The 8,415-nt window shown below is 39.6% G+C and overlaps 1 protein-coding gene across 2 annotated transcripts in view; it reads left to right on the forward strand.

Annotated features, from left to right (window-relative positions):
* Positions 1 to 6: 6 nt before the first annotated feature.
* The window catches only part of PROSER1 (proline and serine rich 1), an 82,038-nt gene continuing 73,629 nt past the window's right edge, over positions 7 to 8,415 (forward strand). Inside the window, exons 1-3 of one of the 2 annotated variants that reach the window (XM_006752684.2) lie at positions 7 to 810; positions 3,694 to 3,759; positions 7,734 to 7,802. In XM_006752684.2, coding sequence (XP_006752747.1) covers positions 766 to 810; positions 3,694 to 3,759; positions 7,734 to 7,802 — 180 coding nt within the window. In that variant the 5' untranslated portion in view covers positions 7 to 765. Of the gene's footprint in view, positions 811 to 3,693; positions 3,760 to 7,733; positions 7,807 to 8,415 lie in introns of those variants that run through there. The other variant, XM_015566187.1, reaches the window with a different exon arrangement.

The raw sequence follows: 8,415 nt of genomic DNA on the forward strand, positions 1-8,415 counted from the left end.
GGCAGTTTCGTTGCAGGCCCAGTAGAGCCGGTGGGAGCTGTAAGGGTAATCGGGAAGGGCTCCTGGCCGCGTGGTTACTGCGGGGTTCCGGAGTCCTCCTGCCCGAAACCGTGCCTCTCTTCGCTCGGCTCCCGGGGCCCTCCGGCCGCCGGCCCGCTCCCTGAAGCTGAGGCAGTTGGTAACAAAGAGCCTGCCAGCCTTCTGCTACCCGGGCTGCGCGAACCCAAGTGTCCTTCGGAGCTGCTGGAATGAGCGCGAGCTGGGCCGCGAGTCCAGGTTCGCGGTGGTGAGGGCCGTGGGCTGGAGTGTTTGTGCGGGCGGAGAGGCCGGTACCTCTCCTCGCCGCCCGCGGGACTCGGGGCTCGGGGGACTGTTCTCCCTGCGGCTTCACCCGGGAAAGCGGCTTCGAGGCCTTCCCCCTGCGGCACCGGCCCTTCGGCTGCCGGGAACCACGCTCAGCTCTGGCTGCAGAAACCCGGGTTTCCCAGCGGGGCTCAGAAAGGACCCGGCTCTTCTCCAAAGTGTCCTGAAGCTTTGTGTGAAAAGCTGGGGAAGCCTGATGCTTTTTAAAAAATAAATAAAGTCTTTGTAAGTCTCCATTTTTAGAATTTTTTTCAGAGTTTTAAGTAGTCTACCTCTTCTCATCCTTTCTCCTGCTCCTGACGTCTTTTTCCTCCTCAACTATAAACATTTTTACCTCAGAGCTGACGAACGTTTTGTAATTGAAAGTATAACTGTTAAAACCACGTCGAGAGAGTAGTCAAGATGGACAAAAAGTCCTTTGAAATGGTGCTGGATGAAATTAGAAAGGTAATTACATTTTATTCTTTAAATCATTTTATTAGCTACGAATTCTCATGGTTTATTCTCGTTGAGCTACTGTGCAGATTGTGTAAAATACTGGTTTTAGGATTGCAAAATTGGTTGGAATTTTAATCACTATATAGTGTAGGACCTTATGTCTTGATACATTTCACGGCTCTGTACTTTTGGATTTACTGTGACTTACTATTTCTGAACCGATTTCCTCATCTTTTAGTAACATAAGACATTGAACGCTAGAGCAAATGTGTAGAACATTCCTTTAGTAGTGGTTGTTATTACCATGACTGATTTTTAAAATCTGAGAATTGGCACACGGCCTGACAAAATTTGTGCCTTAATGAAAAGTGTGCTATTAAGTTTAAAGTCATACCCTTAGGAATGGGCTTCAATAACTTGAATTCCAAAACTTTTTTCTCTTGCTTTCCAAGTTTTTGCTCCTTTTTGAAACCATTGTATATAGCCTACTTCCCAGAATGAATCAGACAGCAAAAAAAATTTGAAATTTAGCCTTGAGCATAACTACTTCAAACCCAGAAAAAACAGTTTGCCTAAGTAGAATTAGAGGTACTTCCTGTAACATTCTCATTGCAATAGAGGGTCCATTGCTTACAACTCCCAGGCAGTTATCTCCATATTTCCATACCTTTAAGACCCTTGGTTGACTTGGAAAGATTTGTTACTGTGTGCTCTGGTGCTTGTTATTTGTTTCAGCTTACGAAATTGTTAATTAAATTGCCTGTGGATATGCTGTTTTTCTTATCTATAAAGCAAAATGTTGTTTTTCGTCACTCTTTATAACTCATTTTTCTTTTTCCAATTTGCATGTGAGGTGAAATTTACATATTCGGCAATATTGAATCTTCTTTTTTGAATGAAATTTCTGATTTCACAAACCCAGTTTGTCCAAATAAGATTTGCAATAAAGTATCAGCTTGCTAACTCTATATTTAGAATTTGCCACAATTTGTTCATGAGCTGGTATTTAACTACTGTTTATGAGAAAATAATTTATGCATTGAGGTAGACCAGTAGATTTCTACTGTTGGAAGCTATAGGGTGCTTTGCATATTCTCTCCCTCCTAGGTTGTGAAAAGATCATACAGTAAATACTAATGAGGGGAATAACAAGTTTCTCAAAGATGGAATTCATGTTCACACAAGATAGCAACTTAAGTCATTGTTTCTGGTTTGCAATCAAGATGTCTTTGCTGTCTATGCCAAATAATTAGATGCAACAATATTGTCTTAGTCTATTAAAATGGGATAAAAATATAGGCATATCTAAATATGAGAATTACTATTGGTTTTTTAAAGTTACTCTCAGACTTTGTAAATGTAAGTCAGTGTAAACCAGGTAATCTCTTCTGAGTGTCACCTTAGGTTTATAGGTAATAATGACTGTCACTACAGTCAGTAAGAGAGAAAGGCATGTACAAAGACATTAGGAAAGAAAGATAGTAGGGGGAAAGGCAATGTTAAATTTGCTCTTCAAACAGAAAGTAAGAATAGTACTGTGAGTACCTACTATGTAAGTCTGTTTTAAGCACTTTTTCCATGCACTGTATGCACTATTTGACTTGAACCTGCTAACAATCCATTAGGTGTAGGTAAGAACTATACTCTTTATTTTACAGATAGCAAACCTAGTCTTTGTGAGGTTAGCTAGTTCGCTCAGTTATCCAGATGGGAAGGGGGAAGGGTGGAAGGGTGTTGTGGTCCAGTATTCAAACTAAGGCAGTCTAACTCCACAGTGCTATGCTGTTGTGCCTGGTGATACAGCCATGCCTATGGGGTACTGATGAAAAAATCGAGACATGTTTTGGCATCAACGCAATCTAGGGTTTTGTCCAGAAACTTGCTTTTGACTGTGTTCAGTAATGATAATGATAATTAAACTCCCAAGCGTACATTATCCAGAATGCCATTTCTCTCCCTCCCCATTTCAATAAAAATTAGACCTTGGATGTTTTTCTTACTTGATTGGCCATAGTATTTTCTGCTAGCAAAAACATATGTGGAAAGTACATATAACATTGTTTTATAGTAAAAGCAAAGGGATTAGTTAACTTTTAATGACTAATAGTTACCGAATTATGGTAATCTAGTGTTTTCATCTATAAACTCTGAAAATAGTCGCAAAGAGAGCTTATCTGATTTCAATCAGCTCTAGATAATGCTGGTTGAGGCCACTGGACTTCCCTCTGAATTTCCCATTGGTAGATGCCACATGAGGATAGGAACCATCTCTTACTGAATACCTATTATATGTCAGATCTATTATTGACTATTTTAATCATAACTCTGAAGTGAGTAATGAATGCTATTCCATTTTATGGGTAAGGAGGCTCTCAGGATAATATTCCTCTCAAAAGCCACACTGCCAGTTTTTGGCAGGTGCATAGATTGAATTCAGAATCTTCTAGCTACTTGGGTTCTCATATCCCCACAGAAAGATTGAGAGCCTTGACATAATAGGTGCTGAATAAATAATTAACGCATGGGTAATATCTGATACACTTAATCTTCTTAAAAATGACAACTTGGTTGAATTTGGGATGTTTAGAAAATCTAATTACATTTACTAGTACATAAATTCTATGTATAATTTCTATTAATGTCAAATCCTATCTGTTATAATTCCTTTTTTTGTAGGAGTGAGTAGGGAGGCCCAGAAAGTTTTCCTACTGTCTCAGTGTACCCCTTGAAGCATGGAACCTGGAAAGATAGAATGTCATGTCACCACAGTGACTTTAGCTGACTCTGCATGCTGGGCTGAAGATTTCCACTGTTTGAGTAGCTTAGATAGTTTTGCTGTATACATATTACTCTTCTGCTTACATATAATAATGCTGTTTTTCTTTTTCTTAGGCTGTTTTGACAGAATACAAATTAAAAGCAATTGAATATGTGCATGGATATTTCTCTAGTGAACAGGTATTCCTCTATTTGTTTAATCAAATGTCTTTTTCTTTCTTTTTTTTTCACATGATGTTCTGGTTAATGTCTATTTACCTGCTGGTCCAGTCAGAATTGCTTTTATGTTGTTGCTATATTTATTAAGGAACTTCAGAAGCTTTCAGTTTTAGTAGAAAACTTTACAGAATTTATAGCTTGGGTATTTTATAAACATACCCTCTTTCACCACAATATGCTAACATGATTTTAAAATGCAGTGTTTAAAAAAAAATCAGTTCAAAGTGTTTGTCATTCTGGGCACAATATCATAAATAAATTTATAAACTTCTAGTCATAAATATACTCAAGTTTGGGTTGCATTTTTAAGTTAATTGCAAAATTCACTGCATATTATAAAAGAAAACTTGAATAAGTGGTGAAATATTTTTTTATATGAATCCACTAAGTAAAAATTTTAGCAATAAGAAAAAAAATAGTGTCTAATTACTGTCTAATAAGTAATTTCTATAACTGCCAGAAGACCAATGACAGTTTAGTAAAAATGTTTTACCTAACTTTAGGGAGAGTTTGCTAATTTTAAAAATATGCATGCATGTATATACACACACGTACATTGAAAGTCCAGATTCCTGAATAACATTTAGAAAATACTTGATAGAAAACTAGGGCAAAAATAGAAATGTACATCTGGAGAACGGTTGTCGGAAAGGATTAGAGCATAAATAAGGTAGACAATGTATGTAGTATCTATAGATTGAGTCAGTAAATGTTCCAACTTTTCATCTGTTTCTCAACATGTTCAAAGCGTGAAGCTTGAAGCTTAAGCCTGTAGAAGTTTTGCCTCCTAAATTCTAAAAAGTGACGTTAAGACTTGCATGTGTTGCTGCCTATTTAATGAGTGTTAATGTTTTGGAAAGATTTACAGCTTTTCATAGGTAATAGCTTTTCTTCTTCTTTTGCATATGCATATGTGAAATTTTGTAGAAAACTTCTCTTGGTGCTTATTCTACTTTGCTAAAGTCATTGAAAATTTTATTAAGCCACTTTCTAAGGCTACTTTGTATAGTAAAGATTTTTCTTCCTATATCAGACATGATACGTATGGTTTTATGACTGGTAAAGTGCCAGGTAGTACTTACTGTAAGTAAAAACATTACTATAAAGTAAAGACATATACTCTTAACAAATTATTTTCAATTTTTGTATCTCTTTATAAGGAGTAAAAAGTATTTTTATTCTTCTGCTCATACCACATTGAGACCATAATATATTTTCAGGAACTCATCTATATATATAAAGAGCCAGGATCCATTAACACTGGAAGTCAGTGCTGGGTTGCCATGGCGACCTAGTACTGACTGCCGAGGGGGCTGCAGATTAGGCCTGGAGAGAGGCCTGCAGAGAGGCAGGGTCTGATCTGCAGCCTCAGTGGCAGCTGTTGACCAGCCATTGCCTCTCTCTTTCTCTCCTGGTTTCACCAGCAGCCGCGCCTCTGTTTCTCTTGGGGCCTCCCTGGGGCTGCTGATCAACCCCGCCTCTTTGATCAGGCCCAGAGATAGTCCGGAGATGCTGACTGGCATAGAAACTGACCAATCAGAACCTAATCTGGGTGAACTGTGAAGGCAGAACATAAGGTGGGGGCTGAGGAGGGTTTTTAAGAGCAACAGATGTTTGATGTAAGGTGTAAGAAAGCAGTTCAATTTTTTAATGACCGCTTTGGCAGTGTAGTGCATATGGTTGGCTGTCAGTCCAGACATAGGGATTACATGTTTTTGTCTGCCAAGAGCATCTCCTCCTCCTGAAAAAGGCTTCCCCCCGCCTCCATTTAAGCAATCCTATCCTATATAATCTATCTATACTAATAATTTATACTAATAAAAGGGTAATGTGCTAATTAGACCGGGTCAACCGGCCACCTTCCAGACGTCCAACTTCCTTCCAGACAAAGCCATGGTGGTGGGGTCTGAGGCAGAAGCAGTTAGGGGCGATTAGGCTGGCAGGGGAGGGCAGTTGGGGGCGATCAGGCAGGCAGGTAGAGAGGTTAGGAGCGATCAGGTGGGCAGGCAAAGGGGTTAGGGGCAGTCACGCAGGCAGGCAGGTGAGCGGTTAGAAGCCAGCAGTCCCACATTGCAAGAGGGATGTCCGACCACCGGTTTAGGCCTGATTCCTGTGGGATCGGACCTAAACCGGTGGTCGGACATCCCCCAAAGGGTCCCCGATTGGAGAGGGTGCAGGATGGGCTGAGGGCACTGGGCGTGAATTTCGTGCACTGGGCTACTAGTAGTAATATAATTCATTAACCCAGATTTTATTACCCTCTCTTCCTGAGTCACCCCCACCCACCCCCCAGAGTGTCTTGGGGCATTTAACCAGGGTTGTAGTGACTGTATAGAGACTGTAATATTCTGATCTTGATACTCTTCTCACCTCTTACTAGCTATCTCACAATATCACCCTCATTTGTTTGTAATTCACTAGTGATGGCGGATGAGAGAGCCTCCCTCAAAATGATCTGCCATTTAGAAGCTGTTGGGAGTAATTCCTGGTGATTCTTACATTTTTTAGGGAATAGATCTGTGATATAAATATGAATATTATGCCCTCCAGATTCAAGTAATAGAGTCGAAGTTAGTGGACCTACACTAAACCGCACCACTGAATACCCTTTTGTGATTGACTAAGACTGATCTGCATTAAATTTTTAAATATTTCCATTCATAATATATCATAATATATCATTATTGTCCCAGTGCACAGATTCATGCACATTGAAAGGAAATTAATTTGAAGAAATATTTTAATATTGCTATTCGCGTCTTGCTAATGAAAAGAAAATAGGATTCTACCGAGTCTCCTATGTATCTACTCCAGGACTTATGTGAGGATCAAATGAGATGAGGCACAAGAAAATGCTTCACAAACCTTTGGTTAAACTGTAAAATGTTTGCACCTGGCTATAAAGCAAGTCGGGTTCCTGGGCAGAGGAAACTCCAAGGATGCTAGTCGCTAGGGAGAGGAACCTGGGCGTTGCTACGTGACATCATTACCTGGTGCCCACAGCTATCATTGCTGGGCTGGGCTGTGGGCCCATTTTGTGCCTTGGGATCTTGGAAGTGTTGGCTGTGATTTGGTGGGGTGTCGCTTCAGGGTGGTGGCAGGGCCTGTGTCCCACTTAGGGGAAGCCGAATGAGTGTTGGTTTGTCGGTGCCATATCTGTGGTGCCGTTTATTTTTAAATGGCCAGTGCGTGTCATGGCAGTTCCTGCATTGAGCATCTGCCCCCTGGTGGTCAGTGCACGTTATAGCTACTGGTTGAATGGATGGACACTTAGCCTTTTATATATATAGATATCCAAAAGCTAACATTTTGTCTCTATCTAGTACTTTTCCAACCTTCCTTTTCTTTATGTACTTTAGTTTTTCTATCTATAATAATAAAAATGTAATATGCTAATTAGACTGGGCATCCTTCTTGACCAAACTGCTGTGGGCTGGGGCAGAGGCAGAGGCAGAGGCAGAGGCCCCTGGGCACAAGACAACGGCAGGGGCCAAGGCAGAGGCAGAGGCCTCCCGCTGCCTAGGGAGCCGGGGGCCAAGCCCCATGACAAATTTCTTGCATTCGGCCTCTAGTATCTTATATTATTCTTTACTTCTAAACCAGTGCTTTTCAAGACTTTCTGTGATGATAGGAAAGTTCTCTGTCTTTACTATCCATTATGGTAGCTACCAGCTTCATATGGTTATTGAGAACTTTAAAATATGTCTTATACCAGTGAGGAATTGAATTTTTTATTTGATTTTATTTCAGTTAATGTGAAGTAGCTGCATGTAGTTATTCTATTAACACAGTCTAAACTCTGGTGCCATGCTTACTCCTCATCATCTGGGCCCATGCAGAACATTTTGAATAGTAATTGAAAATACTGAAATAAACCTTGCAGAAAATTTTGCAAACACATTGTCATTAGAGCTAAATTACTTATTTACTTTCAGGTGGTTGAATTACTGAGATATTTCTCCTGGGCTGAGCCTCAGTTGAAAGCAATGAAAGCATTACAACATGTAAGTAAGTTATTTTTTCCTTAGAATATAGAATTTAAGTATTTTGGATTCTCCCCTAATTTTCTATAATTCATCTCAAGTTGTAATTTGTATTTTTAAAAAGTGATCCTACATTGTATTTTACTTTTATAATTCAGAATAACGTAAAAAATTAAAACTCAGTATAAATTTAAATCATGTATACTGTACTATTAAATTGTGCACCATTATTCTAAGATCAAATACCATAGAGTCTTAATTGGCTGATTGGAGGAGAAAATGTTTATCAGTAAGCAAAACATAGGATTTGAATTTCTAAGTATTTTATGCACGTTCTTCTACTTTTAGATATCTTCACCCTTTGTAGTCAAATGGTTTTAAACTTACATTCTTTGGACCAATACTGTCCAAATGAACTTTTAGCCATGGTAGAAGTGTTTTATAACTGCACTATCTATATCCTGTCTAATAATAGAGAAACATGGTAATTAGCCATACCACCGCTACCCTTCCCATTAGCTAATCAGGGTGATACGCAAATTAACTGCCAGCCAAGATAGCGGCCGGCAGCCAGGCAGCTTGAAGCGAACAGGAGGCTTGCTTGCTTCAGTGACGGAGGATGCCAGGTTCCCCA

The sequence above is a fragment of the Myotis davidii genome, unplaced genomic scaffold, assembly GCF_000327345.1.
Source record: "Myotis davidii unplaced genomic scaffold, ASM32734v1 scaffold1970, whole genome shotgun sequence".
Lineage (NCBI taxonomy): Eukaryota > Metazoa > Chordata > Mammalia > Chiroptera > Vespertilionidae > Myotis > Myotis davidii.